Below are 19661 nucleotides of genomic sequence, written 5' to 3'. Positions count from 1 at the left end.
CGACGTTATTTGAGTCGCCGCTCGCAACATAAATGAAAACCACGCGAGTTTCCAAATCGAGGTTAAGCGAGCTAAGCGCAAACCACATGGCCTTTGGCGAAATAGGCGAAATAGGCGCAAACCACGCGAGCGCCCGAATGTTCCCGCAACCGTCGCACTTTACTTCTTAGATCTCGGATAGAGATCAATAGAGACAAATAACTAAGTACGACATACTCGATATTTTGGTCGTTGACGGTCTGGATATTGATGCTCAAAACCAATCTTCGACGTCCAATGCTATTCATCATGATAAAGGTCAAAGAGATGTTGACGCTTCCCTTTCTTATTCCTATCGAATCTCACATGGTACATAGCCTCGCAAACGTGCGAACCTCAATAGTCACACGGTAATAGCTGGATGGCTTTAGCAGTGTCAACAAAATTCTAAATGATTTAAAACGCTGTAATGAGAACTCATGTCACCGTCATCGCAAACTATCAACAACGCACCGCAATTTATTGCGGTGCGCTGGGGTCGCGATGGTCACGTGAATGTGTTGTGTTGTTTGCGACCACAGGTCACGCTGCATTTATATGACCTTGCTCCGCAAGGTAATTATGGGGTAGATGCTTCTGATGCGGCACAAGTTCTTACTGGAAGACACCATGTCAGATTTGGCTCAAATTTGGACACCAAGGTGGTGCACATGTGCACTTAAGCTGTTGATCAACCAATGTGTACGGTGTACTAGTTCACGCGTTATATGCATTTGCTGAAAACTCGTTTAATAATAGTGCTACGGCATGGTAAAGATACCCAAAGCGCTAAGATTGGATTCTATCTCTCGCTAGTGACAGAAAGAACAGACTTAGCTAGTCGTTTGAAAAAATATGAACGTCTCGCTGCCCAGGATGAACCACGATATGAACATGATAACAACCACACACCCACCAACATTCGTCGTAAACTTTAGCACGTTGTACAGAAGCCCGATTGTGAAGCGGATCGTCCTGGTGAAGGGCACATTAATCAATTGCCCCCAGCAACGACATACGCATTGCATATGGGAAACTGTGAACGATGGCAAGGGTTTTCACTTCAAAAAACGTGCCTAAGCAGATTGGTTAGCGTGGCAGAAATGGACGCAAGGGCAAGGGCTTGCCGCTTTGTCGGCTGATTCAAAACCGTATCTCTGATTCTGACGCGCCAGAACGATCGATCGAGGCGATCAAGGAGCTGGTGATGAAGATAATCGAGAGGCAGGAAGCAATGATTCCAATCGACTGTGACTGGCCAATGTTCATGTTCGACACTGAGGAAGCCGACGTCTACGGCTAACATGACGGTTGACTGGGAACGGTAATCGAATTGCGTTCAAGGGATAACTAATAATATATATATAAAGTAAACACGATAAGGAATCGAATGGCTGTAAAACAAGATATCAAAGAAAAGGGAGAGGCGGGTGACTGCAAAAGAATGCAGATCCAGGAGTGATCGATGGCTACTAGAACACCTGCCAGTGCCCTTGCGGAACCTCTAGCACCGAATGAGCGTCGACATCTTTCTGAGATCATTCGCCACTCTCGATGCGAAGAATGTGGACGCATAAGTTTGAAAAATGGTGGTAGAATGGTGAACCCAGAATCGACACCAAATGACAAGTGGCAAGGAAAGCGAAGGTTATGCTCAGATAAATTTGGACAGTCTCGGAGTGAGAAGCGAACCCCGTGAACACGATAGCTGATGATGAACTGTGTAAGTCGCGATCACGCATTACGAGGTGAAGTTTGAACTGCTCACCTATGAGTAAAAGCACCACTGATATGGTAAAGATAATGATTGGCACTACCAAACCCAGGAGGTGCCAGAATATTCTCCAGCGCCTCTCGATTATGATCTTGTGGTGAGGTCAAATTTGACCTGCCACCCTAACAATGGACAATACGTACTTTTGCAGCACTACGTTGTTGAAAAACGATTCCGGAGGCGGATACCTTCAGCTGGAACAATAGCCCAAACAATGAAAAGACAAGCGACTCCGCCAAACAGGCGTAAGATGCATTAGATGTATAGTTGACATCTTTCGCAAGCGGTGGATTTGAGGACATAAAAACTGCCGCAGTGGCAAGCACGAGTCCTTGCTGTGCAAGAACACATTAATACGATCAATTTGAATGAATGGCGTCCATCGTCGACTTACGACTGTGCTCACTTGATTGAGCTGGGTCAGATATCGACTATGCAGATCTTCCCAGGCGTTTCCTTCTTTCAAGAGCTCGTGTAACCAGTGCAGATCGCTGCGCCAGGTGAATATGAAGCAGCATATTTGGAAGATATGCCGAGAAATAAAGGGTTTTGGAGCATGCCACTTGGGTGGAAATTCGTCGAAAAAATCATCCGGGGGTGTGTTCGGTTGTGATAACTGCGAGTACCCACTGGCAACTCGAGTACCCTGACTTGGGCTGGGCCTGAGTAGCGGCAAGGTGGTAGCCGACATACCTGAGAGGAACAATTATGAGGATATATAAGCAATGGAAAGGGTTTTATACATCATGATGCTTGTAAGCACAGGGAGGTATGTGATTAATACGTACCGGCGTTGAAGTAAGGCTATGTAGCACTGGATGTTACATAAAGAGTTAAAGTGGTGTCAATTGGGGGGTTAGCAGAAGCGCCAGCGCCATTTTCCTGGACAGAACAGAACTCGCGCGCTCAACTGAACCTAGAATGTGAATTTGATCGAGTTTATAATGGATATACATGAGTGAAGGGGATGCGACGAAAGATACACTGGAAAGCAACTGGAAAGGCGTACATTCCGAGGCAGTGATAAGATTCTGAAGGAAAGAAAATAAGCGCGTATCGTAAAAGAGGGCGATGGAACCGGGCTTTGAAATTTGATCTGTCTTACAAAGTTACATTCGTTACGGCGTGATACGAGTTAGGAATGATTGCGATATGCATTGGTGATAAAGTTATCAATGCCATTGTTGCATCATACAAACAGGACCTGCTAAGAGCCAACCTAAAGAAGTATTACAGTTAGCATCCAGCGTCTCTCTTCGAGTTCCGTATTTCATAGCTAGGTCCATTCACTGGGAATATATATTTTCACAGGACAGAGATAGACAACTGCAGGAATTCTAGTCCGTAAAACAGCGAAGACGAGCGGCTTAGATAATTGATAATTTCACAAATAGTGCTGCCACACACTACTTTGTATCACACCGATCCGGGGTCTGATGTATTTACTATTGATGGATGTTCCTGTTCCTGATGCGGCACAGGTTCGACACCATGACCTTGGCTCAGATTTAGACACAAAGGTGGCGCACATTGATCAAGCTGTTGATAAACCGGTGTGTACTGTGCACTAGTTCACGCATTATGTGCTATTGCTGAAGACCCGTTTGATAATATAGTGTTACTGCATGGTCGACATGATAAAAATACCCGAAGCGCTAAGATTGGATGCTATCTCTCGCTGGTGACAGAAAGAACGAACTCAGCCAGTCATTTGAAAATATGAATCTCTCGCTGAACCACGACATAAACATGTCAATGACCACAGGTGACCCACTGACATTTGATGACAGCATGGCCGTCGTCGTAAACTTTAACTCGTTGTACAGAAGGTCGATTGTGAAGCGGATCATCCTGGTGAAGATCACATTAATCAATTTCTCTGGTGATTCATGTGCCCCCAGAAGCCACATAAGAAACTGTGAACGGTGGCGAGGGTTTTCACTCCAAAAATGGGCCTAAGCAGACTACTTAGCGTGGCATAAATGGACGCAATGGCTTATTCAAAACCGTATCTCTGGTTCTGACGTGCCAGAAGGATCATCGACTGTGACTGGCCAATGTTCATGTTTAGCACCGCGAGGTAACCGAGTTCTGCGGCTAACATGACGGTTGACTGGGAACGGCAATTGAATTGTGTTGAACAAAGCATAACTAATAATGTGCTATGAAATGTATATAAAGTAAATGTGATAAGGAATGAATGTTTGTAAAACAGAATATCAGAGAAAAGGGAGTGTCCAAAAGAATGTAGATCCAGAGTGTGGACGAGTTCGTGGTCGAGAGAATGAAGTAGGTGCAGGCAAATAAGGCTGCGCTCAGCTGGACGCGTGGTGCCGGAAACATTTACAGGCGAGTCCGTTTCCGGCACCGTGTTAGTTATGGTAGATCTATAGAAGGAACGACACCACTGAATGCCCAATTGGAGGAGTGATCGATAGTTACTAGAAAGCCTACCAGTACCCTTGCGGAACCTCTAGCACCGAATGCTCAGGCGCCGCCCTCTTCCTGAGGTTTGTCGCCACTCTCGGTGCGAAGAATGTGGACCCATAGGTTTGAAAAATGGTGGTAGAATGGCGAACCCAGAATCGACACCAAATGACAAGTGGCAAGGAAAGCGAATGTTACGCTCAGATAAATTCGGACAGTTTCGGAGTGAGATGCGAACCCCGTGAGCACGATGGCTGATGATGAACTGTGTAAGTCGCGATCACGCATTACGAGGTGAAGTTTGAACTGCTCACCTATGAGTAAAAGCACCACTGATATGGTAAAGATAATGATTGGCACTACCAAACCCAGGAGGTGCCAGAATATTCTCCAGCGCCTCTCGATTATGATCTTGTGGTGAGGTCAATTTTGACCTGCTACCCTAACAATGGACAATACGTACTTTTGCAGCACTACGTTGTTGAAAAACGATTCCGGAGGCGGATACCTTCAGCTGGAACAATAGCCCAAACAATGAAAAGATAAGCGACTCCGCCAAACAGGCATAAGATGCATTAGATATATAGTCGACATCTTTCGCAAGTGGTGGATTTGAGGACATAAAGACCGCTGCAGTGGCAAGCACAAGTCCTTGCTGCGCAAGAACACTTAATACGATCAATTTGAATGAATGACGCCCATCATCGACTTACCACTGTGCTCACTTGATTGAGCTGGGTGAGATATCGACTATGCAGATCTTCCCAGGCGTTTCCTTCTTTCAAGAGCTCGTGTAACCAGTGCAGATCGCTGCGCCAGGTGAATATGAAGCAGCATATTTGGAAGATATGCCGAGAAACAAAGTGTTTTGGAGCATTCCACGTGGGTGGAAATTTGTCGAAAAAATCATCTGGGGGTGTGTTCGGTTGTGATAACTGTGCTGAGTACCCACTGGCAACTCGAGTACTGGGACTTGGGCTGGACATGAGTAGCGGTAAGGTGGCAGCCGACTTACCTGAGAGGAACGATTACCAGGATATATAGGCAATGGAAAGGGTTTAGGTTGTAAGCACATGATGGAAGTATGTAATTAATCTGTACCGGCGTTTACATAAAGTGGTGTCAATTGGGGGTTAGCAGAAGCGCCAGCGCCATTTTCCTGGAAAGAACTTGCGAACCTATAATATGAATTTGATCGAGATTATGATGGATATACAGGAGTGAAGGAGATAAAAGAAATATACACTGGAATGGCATGCTGATGCGCATGTACATTCAGAGGCAGTGATAAGATTCTGATTCTGAATTTCTGAAGGACAGAAAATAAGCGCGTGTCGTAAAAGAGGGTGAACGAGGCTTTGATCTTGTGTCTTAACGTTCGTTACCGTAAACGCCCTAATACGAGTTAGGAATGATTGTGATATGCACTGGTGATCACAATGCCAATCTGAAAATATAAAGTTATCAGTGTCATCGTTGTTGATACGAGCAATCAAAATCGGACCTACTAAGAGCCAATCTGAAGAAGTATTAAAGAAAATAGCTAGCATCCAGCGTCTCTCTTTGAGTTCCGTATTTCATAGGTCCATTCACTGGGAATATGTATTTTCAGAGACAAACAACTGCAGGAATAGCCCGTACTAGCAACAGGGAAGACGAGCGGCTCAGACAAACACGCGTATGAAGTGTCCACAGCATAATTCAGGATAGGCGATAGGACTGCAGTTGAGGTGAAGGCAGCTGGCGTTGCGAGGAGACTTTGTGGGCGCTCTTGTGCAGTTATGTAAGTAGTATGTAAGAGCGAGAAAAAATTGGCTGCTTGGTTGCAAGCAGAAATTTTTGGGGCGGAAGCCCCAAAGGGGCAACCTGGACCCTATAATGACCCTGACCTGTGCAAAAGTGAGCCGAGGTAAGTTGAGATTCCCACGTAGGAGTGAATACAACGCAGAGAAGTGGGCCTCAGATCCAAAGATCGTAGGAGCCGCAAGGCGACACACCAAGGTGAGGCTACAAAAGTAGTAAGAAGGCATCCACGTCAAGGCAGGAATCGATGCTGGTGCGAGCACCCACGTGAACACAGGCATCTGCGTCAATGCAGGCATCCGCGTTCACGAAAGTGCGGGATTCCGCATGCGCACAGCAGCAGGTGTTGGTAAGGACAACATTCTCGTTCGCCACTGGCAGAAGGTGTCATAGTGACTAGCTGAATGATTCCTCCCCCTATTAGGATCTCTGGTGACGAAAGTTCACAACGGTCAACTTCCTACTCGAGTGGCTTGAGAGAGCAGTGCCATAGCACCTTCGAGCGTTCTCCACTCATGGCTGGCTTCCCCACCGAACTTGCCTTGATTGCATGCAGATGCACACAATGATCTAAGCCATCAGAACTCGCCGAAGTTTGTAGCAGAAAAGAAAATTCGAAAAGCGGAAGGCTGCAGACGGAGCGCCGGAGCTTGCTGTATAGCCTGGGCGCTGTGTGGTAAGGGGAGAAGAGAAGCCCCATGCTGCACAGCCGCAGCACGAAGTCCTTGTTCTAATCCTACGCTCCTACATCGCCTCGGGGTAGAATTCCAACAGTTGGAGAAGTCAAGATACTCAGCATGGTAACTTTTCTAACTCTTCGAGTTTTCTACTAACTTTCTTCCAGAGTTCGACTCTACCATGATAACATGGCAAAGGGTAAGTCACGACGGCAACTGCCGATGAGGTGGCATGTTATCCTCACATGGGGTTTCGTCGGGTTGTTGTGGTTCGAAAATTTGCATAAGAAACGAGCTCTCGCTGTATGTGATTTCTCTGGACATCTGTCGGAGAAGGAGGGTTAGTTAAAGGCCTGGAGTCGAGGTTGGTTACACTCTGCGAGCCTGCAAGATAGTGCTGAAGCTGCATTGCATATATACATACACCATCATGCATCATGCCCAACACGTTCACAACAACACCAAGCATACATTTGACATACCTTGGTACACAAAATCTCTTCGTTTGGGATCGGGATCTCACCCATCACTGAGGTAAAGGAGATTCCCATAATGGATCATTGCAAAAATGAGGCATGTTCACGAGGTAGGTACACGTCATTGAGACCACGGAAGACGACAGGTCACTAGGCAAAATAATTAGAAAGTCTTTGTCGAACGTTGTAGTGTAATATTCGAGACCAACGCTCACAGTAATTTGTGTAGCAAAACATGCAGTATGGCGCAAGGCTGTGCAACATCGGCGCAAGGACGCATATAGTGGGTGGTATATCCGATGTGTCAGGTACGTTAGTCCGATCCTATTACAATGTCACTGACGAGTCAGAACGCAGAACCCACAGCAAATTTTACAGCCATCGGTGTACAAATATGTTGCAGAGTTCATCTCGATTCTCGAAGCAGAACAAGCAAGGAATTCCTGTAGGAATGATTGAGTTCGAGTCGAAGCCAAGTGGAAGCGCCGAGGATGACAAGGACGCACTATGACCGATGCATAACGCATACTATTTTGAGTATGACATATGTAGACTCTGACGAGAATCAAACTGTGAGGAGACAGTGTTGTGAAACGAATGCTGCGAGTCAGTGAGTGTGTGTACTGAGGAAGCCGTTACAGCGGATAAGCGCGTATATAAGTTGGGACATGAGAAGAAAGCAGCATACACATGAGTTCTTCCACGTAACTGTCCATGGGTAGTGCTACTAGTACGGTGCTAAGATCAAATTCGCAACTAGCCTACAAAACATTTTTTCGGGTGTAGCTTTTTATAATTAATGCATGTACCTTGTTCTTGTCAAGATTCGGGAGACTCGGACAAAGTACTTCGGAACGGTGACAGGGTACTTACAACTCCGAGTACAGCTAGCGCTTGAGGGAGAAACAACCATATAAGCGTTCATGAACGTTCAAATGTTCAAATGTATACTACGCTTCGCGTCGTCACGCGTCACATCCCGACATGAACGACGACGGCATCGAGTAATTTCTTTCTCACGAACGACCAGACCAAGTCCGTCCAAACGTGGCTTGGCAAATCTCCTGCCAAGTCAAATCTGTCAGGAGTCCAGCGATCGCATATAGGCCGCTGGGCGGTTGACCGGCGGGACCCAAGAAGGATGGCTTCGGTCATCGTGGCCGACGGTAGCTTCCATGGCTACTTGACATCTTCTAGAACGAAGACTTTGATGACGGCACTGGCCAAGTCGACCGTGTGATTCTGTGCGAGAAGCGAACGACCATATTCCTTGAGCTGCATAGGGGAATGAGCCAGCTTCCTCATAGGCAGGGTCGCGACCCATGGAACAAGCACATTCAGGTACTTGAAAGGCTTGGCATAGCGCCATGTCACATGTCGGACGTGCCACCGCAGTCCTTGTGCATGTGCATGTCCTTGTCAAAATGACAGTGGTGCATGAAAGTAGTGCTGTGGCAGCCTGAGAAAATCAAATGCTGACTAGTCGTTATCCCTGCCCAGTCAGTCGTCATCATGATGTCGCTTATCCTCGAAGCTGCGGCAGCGTCTAGACTAAGACTCTAGACCATGATGCATCTCGAAGCTGCTCAATAAAATAATAATATCACACGCACAAAACACACCTCTATAGCCACCCCGCCCCCTTGACCACATACCCATTGAGCGATATCCCAGCGGCCATACCTTACAGGATCCTTTACCAACTCGGTGCCAAGTAGAAATTGCCCTGGCTCTTTGCGGGACCTGTCAGCCGAAAAAGAATGCATAGCATTTGTCCATCAACGGAAGCCGAGGAACTAATAAAAGTGAGTACATCTTCGCTTATTTACATAAATAAACTTATCCTTACGCGCGGGTAATGTGATAGCGATCTGGCCTAGCCGTAAGAAAGCATGGGTGGAGGCGAGGAACGGACCTGCCGCTCAGTTCTCACAACTTGTATTCCCGCATCCTGCGGCGTTTACTTGCTACCTTGGCATCTCAAGTACTGCGTTGAGGCCGTCGTGAGCAGCGACAACCTCCGGTGGATCGTCAACTAGTGCAATGGAGCCAGAACGGTCTAGTTCCTCTAGCGGCGAAAAAGAGCCCTTGGATAACTCCACAAACAACTCTGTTTGGCATGAAACGACCTTCTTCGATTCACAACGTGAAGATCGCATGGTCGGTCCACGCGATACTACCAACGACCAAACAGTTCCGTACGTTGGCCGCGATGAAGCACGACATCCGGAAGTCGCCCAGGACATGCAATCCTCCCAAACACCCAGCTCGTCCAACTTTGAAATGCCCCTCCTCCCTCCAGATTCACCTCAGTCCAGACAGACGCCCACACGTTCCTTATCCCATAATGCCAACCTGAACTATATATCCTCTCCCTTGAACCCCAAATTCTCCATTTCGTCTCCTCAAGCCAATCCGCGTTATCGCTCGCAGTCTCGCCAAAGCATGCAATTCAACCGCGTGGCTTCAGAGGACTCCCAGGTCCTCGCTGCATCCAACATAGCCTCCCTTCCTTCTGGTCAGCGTGGTTCAATGATACTATATCGTATAGCCGCAGAAGACAACAGTGGTCCATTGACCGGACCGAAGCCATTCCCTCAACGCGATTCGGTCCTCACTACCTCGGCAGACTCCACTTTCTCACTTTCATACGATAGCAAGTACCCTTCTGGTGCTCGGAATCCACGTGGTGTTCTCGTACCCTACGTCTATGACCCAGCCCTTGACGACCCAGATCAGGATGGTGCCCTTGATCCTAGTGATGATACTTCCAGCAGCACTGTCTTTCCCCTCAGAGGTATCCTCAATGTTGGGGTGCTCTCCATCCTCATTTTGGCCCTCTTATGTCTCTTTATCCTCTACCCCGTTGTCAGTTATTATCGCGATAGCACCCAGAGAGATTTTATTACAGGCAACGTTCTCGTCAATGAAACCGGCCAGGTTTCGTTTCTGTGCGTCCCACCACTTCACTATCTTTCTGCTGTTCTATTTTCCTTCGTATGATATGGACTACCAGACTGATAGTATTCCTGCCCAGATTTCAAATGGCACAGCTCATCGATCCTGATACGCCCAGTAGTGCTGCAACGCGGACGGGATTTGATGGCCTCCCTTACGAACTGGTCTTCTCGGACGAGTTCAATACAGACAACCGCACTTTTTGGCCTGGAGATGATCCTTTTTGGGAAGCCGTAAACATCTGGTACGGGAGTACTGGCGATCAGGAGTGGTATGACCCCGGCCAGATAACAACAAGGGATGGGTACCTCAGCATCGTCATGGACCAGATCCCTGAGAATGACTTGCCTTATCGGAGTGGTATGCTCCAAAGTTGGAACAAGTTTTGTTTTACGGGCGGCTATATTGAAGTGTCAATCAGTTTACCGGGGCCGAACCAGGAGACACAGGGTTATGTGAGTGGCTGTGGCGTTGAGCATGCCTCTCAACAGGAGTGGTTCGGGATGTCTAGTACTGATTAATGGATTGATTTAGTGGCCGGGTGCATGGACGATGGGTAATCTTGCGCGTCCGGGATACGGTGCGACTACAGACGGCGTTTGGCCTTACTCGTGAGTTCAATTGTTTGAACGCCGATTCAGGTACTTACTCTACTTCAGCTATGACTCTTGTGATGTTGGCACTTTCCCGAACCAGACAGAGCCGGATGGTTCTGGGCCTGCTGCTGCTCTCCAGTCAGATGCCTCGAAGGCCAAGTACAATTATGAACTATCATGGTTGCCGGGACAACGCCTCTCGTAAGTCGTACCCGACTTCTTCTCCAACGTTTGTTTTTGTATTTGCCCCTCCTTGCTGGCGCACATACCCACTATTCACGCTCAACATTGGACACGCACACCACTAATACTCTATCCAGGTCATGCACCTGCCCAGGAGAAGATCATCCCGGGCCATCCGTAAATGTTGGTCGTGGTGCCCCTGAAATTGATATTCTCGAGGTCGAGCATAATAAGGTGGGCTCGGGACAGGTTGTCTCGCAGTCCGGCCAGTTTGCACCCTTCTCGCACGATTACATCTATCTCAATGCCACCCAGGACGAATGGTTTATCAACACACCTAGTATCACCAATGCGAATCCGTATCTCGGGAGTGCAGTGTGAGTGGCATTTGCATTGTGATTTGTGGTCTCCACATTACATGGCTGGTTGTTGTTTCCTTTGGGACTGACATCTCTTCTGCCACCAGCCAACAAGCAGTATCTGCCTTAACGCTTCTTCCTGATGATATTTTCCAAGAATCTGGCGCGCAGTTCACGACTTTTGGTAAGCGATTTTACGAATCCAACCTCCTAGTTGTCTGACATCTTTCAGGCTTCGAGTATTGGTCGGATCCCTCAAATCCTTCAGATGGGTATATCACATGGCAGACTGCCGGTGTCGAGTCCGCCCGTGTTGGCGCCGCAGCACTTGGTCCCGATCCGTTACCAGAAGGCACAGGCGTGTCGCAGCGACTGATCTCCGTAGAACCAATGGTCTGTCTTCGTCTTTCCCCGTGTCATTCCGCCTGACGCATCCAACTAGTCCATTGTCCTTAACTTGGGTATCTCACGTGTGTTCAGTTTTCTTCCTCGCAGAAATACTTACTTACGTACGTTCTTTCCAGCGGGTTGGCAGACGATTGACACAAGCACGATGATCTTCCCTGCTGAGATGCTTGTTGACTACGTTCGTGTGTATCAACGGCGAGGGCAGACGAATGTTGGGTGCAGCCCCGCAGACTTCCCTACGGATGACTATATTAACCGACATATGGATTCGTATATGAGTTCGTAAAACTTACCGACCTTTCGAAGATGGTACTGATGGATACCACCACCAGATCCCAACCTCACGTCATGGAATTATCCAAAACCGCAAAACAGCTTGGTGCGTCGTCCTTGAGTTTTGACTGATATGGTGGTTCACATTCCTTATAGTATTCTGGCGGGTGCTAAGCTAGCTCGAGCTGTTTTCCGATCCATCCCCCTGATCCAACAGGACTTATACTAAGCTAACGTTATTTCGTCATGCATCTATTACTGACCGGGACTATTTGACGGCTCATATCTTATCCATTCCATTACTTAAACGAGCACGACCGTACGCTTACTTACACAACTAGACACTCGCTTGCATAGAACTTTGGGCGTTGCACATACACACATCTACATCCTATCAGACGGTTGTTGTCAACTGATGCCATGATGGTGCGATTTGGGCATGGGCGGCTAACCGCATCCACCAGAGTCAGCATGTTTAGCAGTAGCGGAAGAATCTCGTGTCATTATACGGCGAACGAGCCTAGTAGCTAGTTCGGAAGTGTTCATTAGTGCGAATGACCGGAAACGTTGTTTAACCTAAAGTGTGATGGTGCGGTACGCCCAAAGTACTCTCCTAGCAGTGGAGGAAGACAGATATGGGCGGCTCAAGTATGGTGCTCACCCTATTGTCGCGGCGCCATCGGAAATAAATGCGTCCGCTTGACTCGTCAGCGCCTGATTTCTTTGTTGCTTGTTACCTTGGCCGCTCATTTCAAAGGTTTCATCATACATATAAAAACAATTAAAATTCTATTAGAACACCAAGTAATGTATTGGTTCAACTACAGAGTAGTATAGGACTCTGACGGACTCGGAGAGCTCGAGACCGTGATCTAATAGAACACAAAGTGTTCTTGATTGACCTGATCGACATCAATACGGTCGGTGGAGGAGAGCATACCAATATCACCCGGTTCTCCAAAGAAGACACGATCCTCAGAACCTCATTTCACGACAGTGATTGAACCGCAGGCACATGGAAAAGAAGCATGCAGCGTGATGGCACAAATCACCAAGGTACTGAAGATGGAATGATGCGACCGAGAGAAGTCGTTGGGCATGCACACGAGCATGCACACAGCCGTTGATACTGTCACATGGATCGAAGATAAGACCAGTGCCTGGGAGTTGGTGCCAAGCTCACAACTGCTGTGGAATCCTTTTTTGATGATGGGTGCAAGGCTGCAACTCGGACGCCGGTTCTGATTGAAGAGTTTGTAAAGTGACAATGACATGGGAATAACCGTGGCGTTCGCTGATACACCTGCATGGATCCAGCGGTAGAATGCAATGATTGAAAAGCTCAACTGCTCATCGACATCGTTTAGACGCTAAAGCACATGCGGATCATGTACACGAAATGTAAAACACGTGTTCAGAATCAGAAGAAGATGAGCCGAATTGAGTGTAAATGATTACATGATAAGCTCTTTAGCACATGTGACACAACCATATGATTACTTCTGGGCCAAGCACTTGCCTTCATAAAAGCAAATCCTCACGACATGATTACACGACTCAGGCCTCGACTTCGACCTTTTACTCTCCGCCCCCCACCAGACGAGCGGCTAATCGCCCAGGATGGCAGATGGTGATCTCGTCGTGGCTCTTGCCCAAGCTAGTACGAATCAGCATAGTGGCCCTGTTTATGGCGCAGAGAAAAAGCCCTTGGAGAGCATGGTTGCTGATTCCTTGGAAGACGATGACGACAGCATCTACGAGGGCTTACCGTTCCCCACTGCCGAAGAGATGCTTACTCTCAGACGTGTATCTGATGCAATTCCATGGAATGCATATCGTGAGTTGTTTCTTTATGCAGATGTAGCCCATTAAAGTCCACATTAATTTCGCAGTGATCGCTTTCGTGGAGCTTGCGGAACGATTCTCTGTGAGTTTATCTTGTCGTGTCATATCATGAATGCTCATTTTAACTTGCTTTTCAGTACTATGGTATGTTACACACCTTGATCGCTATTACATCGTGCCAATTTTAATGTCACTTTCAAAGGCTCTAGTGTTGTTTTCGTGAGTATTCAATCACTTTTCAATGAATCATTCATACGAACGTCTATCTCCTGCAGACCAACTACATCCAGCAACCTCTTCCTCCTTTCTCCCGTACCGGTGCAGGTGGTGAAAATGGCCAATCTGGTGCCCTTGGCGCCGGTCAACAAATGTCTACAGGACTTACCACGTTCTATCAGTTCTGGTTCGTGTATTTTTCCTTATATGTTGTAGTCCCTTGATCGCGGTTTCATTAGGGCTTACATCTGTCCGATTGCCGGCGCCTACATTGCCGATACCTACTGGGGTCGTTACAAGACAATCTGCTGGAGTGTCGTTGTTGCCATGTTGGGCCACATCATCATGATCATCTCTTCAATTCCTGGCATCATAGGCGGTCGTGCATCACTTGGTGTATTTATCCTATCCATGATTATCACCAGCACTGGCACCGGCGGCTTTAAGTCGAATGTCTCCCCTTTGGTTGCAGAGCAATATCGAATAAAAAAATGTTACATCACTACGACTAGTTCGGGCGAGCGCGTCATCGTTGACCCGGCCATGACCACTACGAGAATCTATATGGTAGGCTGAGTTCAACGCACATTTCCAGCTGCTACTAACACTACCCGCAGTATTTCTACCTTTTTATCAACATCGGTGCTCTCGTTGGTCAGATCGGAATGGTTTATGCGGAAAAGGTGCGTTTCTAAATGAGATCCTGAATTATCTAATACGGTGTTCCAGTTTGTTGGATTCTGGCTGGCCTACACATTGCCCACTGCAGTTTTCTGTATCTCTCCTCTGGTCCTTTGGTATGGCCGTAATCGTTATCGCAGATCTCCACCGCAAGGCTCTGTTCTTCCGACAGCGCTGCGCATCTGGCGGTATGCCCAGCGCGGACGATGGTCGTGGAATCCACGCAAGACCATCAAAAATCTTACCTCTGATGACTTCTGGGAAAGTGCCAAGCCTTCTAAGCAGGCCGGCGAGAAGCCTGGATGGATGACCTTTGACGATCAGTGGGTTGACGAGGTCCGTCGCGGTTTCAAAGCTTGCAGCGTGTTCGTCTGGTTCCCGCTTTACTGTGAGTTCTCCGTACTTAATCCTCTATATTGCTTCCTATGTAGCTTATTTTACGCCTTACAGGGCTCTGCTACAATCAACTCAATAATAATTTAATCTCACAAGCTGCAACAATGACCACCAACGGCCTACCTAATGACGTTCTGTCTAATCTCGATCCCTTGGCACTCATTATTTTTATCCCGATATGTGATTTGGTGGTAAGTATCGTGAAGGAACATTATTTCCCTAGTCTCATTATGACAATAACAGATATACCCAGCACTTGCACGGGCCGGTATTCAGTTCACATCTCTGAAGAAAATTGCTTGGGGTTTCGCCACAGCAGCTGCGTCAATGATTTGGGCCGCCGTTCTGCAATACTATATCTACAAGACAAACCCTTGTGGGCACCACGCTTCAACCTGCGAGGACGCGAATGGGGACCCACTTGTTTCCCCGCTGAATGTGTGGATTCAGAGTGGCTCGTGAGTTACTTTCTCAAGTTTACACCCTCTTTGTGAATAGATGTTGATGGTGCATATAGATATGTGCTCATCGCCTTCTCTGAAATTTTTGCATCGATCACGGGTCTCGAGTATGCATTTACCAAAGCACCCACGAACATGCGTAGTTTGGTCATGTCTGTGTTCCTCTTCATGACTGCAATCTCAGCTGCCATTGGCGAGGCCTTCGTCTGTACGTCACCGTTGTTTGTCTGTCTGCGAACGTACTCTCACACAATGCTATAGCACTCTCGATAGATCCACTACTCGTATGGAACTATGCTGTCAGCGCCATCCTTGCGGGCGTTGGTGGCCTCCTGTTTTGGATCGCCGTTCGTAAGCTCGACAAGGAAGAGGACAAGCTCAATAATCTTGCAGATGGGCACTTGGTGCATGAGCTATGACGACGCTAACGTACCAAACCCAGATATGTTTTTGTTCTGGTTTACATTCATGACTTATGATAATGATGTCCTGGGCTCCTTTTCAAGATTTCCTCCGCGCTACGAATTTAGTATTTTATTCAAGTACCAATTATTGAATATCTGCAAACGTGTTGTTGCTAGGGTCAATTTCAATTAGGGGGCACTTGCTTGAAGTGAGGGCCCTTCATACCAGGACGATGATAGCTAAACTAAGTACTTCTCGTTTCACCAAAAACAATACTGCATACGATATTGCTGATGGTACCAGTGATTCATGAATTACTCCTCGCCATCCGAGTTGCTCCTAGGAGGGTGGAGGCTGAAGCCCAGTGAAAACCTACAAGTGATGGAGCGTGGCTGACAGTGGCCAGACGTGAGGATAATTTGCGAAACCTGGTCAGACGAGATAGATAGTGATAGAACGTGAAATATGCTCATTCCAAAAAATAGGAAACCAATTTCATTGATTTTACCTTCCTGTCATGTGACTTGTTTCTGTTTCGCTATGTTGTCAAAGTCATTTATCATTTTTATCACGATTTGCTCTGTTTACTCTAACACACGAAACGCAGGTAAAGCGCAGGTCACAAAACTTATCTGTGACCTGCGTTCTGTCAGCGTCTCGTGTTAGCAAGACATACCTTTGTCCATACCATGCCCAAAGCACCCAACTCCTCTGCAGACGACACCAAAAAATATCACTGCGATTGCGAGAGACTATGCAAGGGCCAGCTGCGCGAAGTACCTTATGGAACGTGGAGACGACATGCAGGATTTCGAGGTCCTGATACGAAGGGGACACGTTCTCTCAAGGAGAAAAGAACACATGCTGGCATGGCCAGCTCTGCTGTGCAGCGTGCTTCCCAAGGCCGTTCTACTGGTGGCACGTCAGATATTCGAAGGTCTCTATCTCTGGATCAGGACCCACAACTTGTCCAGCAGGATGAGCAGGATGATGATCCTAATCTAGAGGTTCGTCTTGTTGCTCTTGTATGTAGTTTTACTACAATAACTTGCGAATTCTGCAGGAGAACCATCTAGCTGATTATGACGACTTTGGGAACATTCCCAACACAGCACCAGACGTCCACCCTCCCATCTCACCTCCTCGACAATGACCACCATCCACCACGGCCTGCCATGCCATGCCACGTCGAGTTTCCGTGGCCTGTGGTGAAATCTGCTCATTTTCTGTGGTGAGGATCGTGGCTGGTGGTGATCACCGCTGCTCAGGTTATCTCACGCTCCATCACTTGTAGGTTTTAGCTGGGGCTGAAGCTTAAGGCTGAGCCCCAGATGGAATCAATGCGGTGCGAGTCTTTCAATCATAGAGTGGGCATGTTTTGAATTTGGCGCTTCTTGAGTAACTTGCGGCTTTCGCAGGGGTAAAGTGGAGAATATGAAGGCGGGTAAGGCCCATATTACAACATGTGTTCCAGCCCTACCGCAGCCCAGCGCCAGATCGTGCTGAGTGCTTTCCAGGAAAACATGCCAACGATGTGATATGAGAGGATGAATCTAGTACTTACAATCCGTGAGGAAAATGACCAGATACTGACGTCCAAGCCAGAAGAAGTAGAATGAGATATATATTAGAGGAAGACGTGTTGACAAAACTTGCACCATATCAGAGTAAGTAACACAGAGGATAACAAGATTCTGGGACCTTTCGATGAGAAGGGAGCGGCATGGCGGTCTCACCGTGATCCGTGGAGGTCGCAGAATGACTCCTTGCCATACGTACATATCAATATCATTTAGATATGAAATACTTACATGTTCCCGTAACCTGTCTGACAGGGACCAGAGTGCTGGGGTCGAGACCTTGAACCACAGGCAAGTACGTGGTAGGGGGGCAAACGGAAGGATTTGTGTAACGTATTACACTGTTACAAGTGCGACGGCTCACCACATAACTACTCGTTAACTTTTGCAGTTACTCTTGGTCAGTGATATGTACGGCTATGGTGCTGTAACAAGTCGAGTCTTAGTGATGGGAACGTTTTGCGTTCGACAAAGCCCCCTTGCGATCGCGCTAACGTGGGAGTCGGGAATATTCTTTTCCGTGATCTTTGTGTAGTGATGCGCATGCATAAGGGCATGTCCTCAGGTCCTCAGCGCTCAGCCCCTGGCCTGGATATTTTACAGGCCCAGGCCCCTCTAAAGGGCCTGACCTGAGTTTCTCTAAACCCATCCTTGATTTGTTCCTCGCAAGAAATCAAAGTCCGTACGACGTAGTGTCAATAGTATATATAACATATTGGTCGCCGTCATTTGCCAAACCAACCACATACATACTGCTTCGTGATGGAATCTCTCCCAGACAAAACTTTCCTGGGGACGTCCTATGCATTTTCTCGCAAGTTCAATACTCGCAACCTCGAACATTACTGGTACCCACTGTGGGCTCAAACACTCTCCGATCTAGTGGCAAAAGCGCCAAAATTGATCGTGGCGCCCCAATTTCCTATTTGGTTTGTGGATAATCATGCATCCCAAGAGTCGCTCGATGAAGGCGATGATCCCGAAGATATTGTAGAAACGACCCAGAAAAAGCAGGATGACTTGGGAACCATCGAAGTTGAGAGTGGGGCGGTTAACTCCTCTTTCCTATCCAAGTCAACCGTCCCTGAAAAGGATGCCAAGGAAGTGGTGGTGGATTTTGCGATCATCCATCTTACACCACAGAAGGATGGTGAAGAGTGGAAAATAGCTGAGGCGAGCGTTGAGCTTCTCGTGGAAGTGAAGAGGTCTGTGAGCCGGGGTGTGGAAGGTGATAACCTGGAAGCGAAAGTTTTGGAGCAGTTGACGAAAGCCCAAAATGATCTGAAAAAACAAGCAGCGCATCTCTTTCTCAGTGATACAAACAAGCAATCCATCCGGACCATTTCTGCCGCAGGTAAGTTGTCCCTTGCGAATATCTGTATTACACACCATGATTATCATATTAACAGGTCCGTATTGGAGCGGGACAATAATCAAACGTGCCGACGTTCAATTCACCATGCAAGATCTTTCAGCAGACTACGAGCCCGGCGAAGGACTCAGTGACATGTTGCTGTATTGGACTATACCCGTTTGCATCGGCAGTCCAGAATCTGATGCATGCCTTGACATCATTTTCAACGAATTCAAAGAGTGATATTGGAAAATACCTACCCTGGATGCATATCACTCTGTTTTAGAAGTAATGCGTACGGTGCCATGTACTCGAAATTGATAGAAAAACACTGCGCTAGCCTGAGTACTTAGTAAAAGTACGACAATGATCAATCACCTGCCTGTCTAGGTTTGTTCCATGGCATCGGTCAAGATTGATAACGCAGTTTAAAAACTTAGACCTTGTTCTCATCCAGGTTGAATTGTTTTAGCGCTTGTCCTAAACAGCCATGATGAGAACAGCGGAATATCCGCGATGAATTATTCGCAGTAAGACTGCGGAACTATATCCAAAAAACGACTTACCAAACACAATGAGAATGAGCGTAATCCCTCATTCCCTAAACGCAATACACCACGCAGGAAGCATCGAATCTCTCAATCGCAATATATCTTCCACCAAACTCTTGTACGACTCCTCAAGAAGGTACGATTCTCGGTGCTTCGTGTCGATATCGATATGCGCAGAAGAGTGAGAATACGCTCGCTAAGCTCACATTTCTGGTTCGGG

The 19661-nt window shown here is 47.3% G+C and overlaps 5 protein-coding genes across 5 annotated transcripts; 3 read left to right on the top strand and 2 right to left on the bottom strand.

Annotated features, from left to right (window-relative positions):
• Positions 1-1503: 1503 nt before the first annotated feature.
• On the bottom strand, positions 1504-2532 carry F5147DRAFT_720111 (uncharacterized protein). The gene is made up of 4 exons (XM_041438803.1): positions 2187-2532; positions 1936-2127; positions 1787-1883; positions 1504-1726 (listed from the first exon to the last, which is right to left on the bottom strand). Exons 1-4 carry the CDS (start codon positions 2481-2483, stop codon positions 1557-1559), a joined length of 756 nt encoding a protein of 251 aa, XP_041287383.1. The 5' UTR covers positions 2484-2532; the 3' UTR covers positions 1504-1556.
• Positions 2533-3905: 1373 nt separating this feature from the next.
• F5147DRAFT_720103 (uncharacterized protein) lies at positions 3906-5279 on the bottom strand (the record flags this gene model as incomplete). Its single annotated transcript, XM_041438802.1, has 5 exons — positions 3906-4179; positions 4247-4473; positions 4534-4630; positions 4683-4874; positions 4933-5279. Coding segments are annotated over 4 exons (783 nt in total), but the record flags the coding sequence as incomplete, so codon positions are not given.
• Positions 5280-9042: 3763 nt separating this feature from the next.
• F5147DRAFT_720087 (beta-glucan synthesis-associated) lies at positions 9043-12514 on the top strand. The gene is made up of 10 exons (XM_041438801.1): positions 9043-10126; positions 10213-10588; positions 10668-10744; positions 10793-10930; positions 11050-11289; positions 11379-11455; positions 11504-11664; positions 11714-11741; positions 11796-11957; positions 12012-12514. Exons 1-10 carry the CDS (start codon positions 9219-9221, stop codon positions 12071-12073), a joined length of 2229 nt encoding a protein of 742 aa, XP_041287381.1. The 5' UTR covers positions 9043-9218; the 3' UTR covers positions 12074-12514.
• A 915-nt stretch (positions 12515-13429) lies between these two features.
• On the top strand, positions 13430-16151 carry F5147DRAFT_720081 (POT family-domain-containing protein). The gene is made up of 12 exons (XM_041438800.1): positions 13430-13789; positions 13845-13879; positions 13935-13941; positions 14000-14016; positions 14073-14200; positions 14253-14580; positions 14631-14696; positions 14743-15082; positions 15145-15281; positions 15334-15548; positions 15608-15759; positions 15813-16151. Exons 1-12 carry the CDS (start codon positions 13573-13575, stop codon positions 15968-15970), a joined length of 1800 nt encoding a protein of 599 aa, XP_041287380.1. The 5' UTR covers positions 13430-13572; the 3' UTR covers positions 15971-16151.
• A 2147-nt stretch (positions 16152-18298) lies between these two features.
• On the top strand, positions 18299-19133 carry F5147DRAFT_779113 (uncharacterized protein; the record flags this gene model as incomplete). The annotated part of the gene is made up of 2 exons (XM_041442246.1): positions 18299-18890; positions 18946-19133. 2 exons carry the CDS (start codon positions 18299-18301, stop codon positions 19131-19133), a joined length of 780 nt encoding a protein of 259 aa, XP_041287379.1.
• Positions 19134-19661: the final 528 nt, after the last annotated feature.

Source organism: Suillus discolor, assembly GCF_016758755.1.
Source record: "Suillus discolor strain FC423 chromosome Unknown F5147scaffold_81, whole genome shotgun sequence".
NCBI lineage: Eukaryota > Fungi > Basidiomycota > Agaricomycetes > Boletales > Suillaceae > Suillus > Suillus discolor.
Note: the sequence above shows the minus strand (reverse complement) of the source record. Positions and strands in the feature narration are given on the sequence as shown.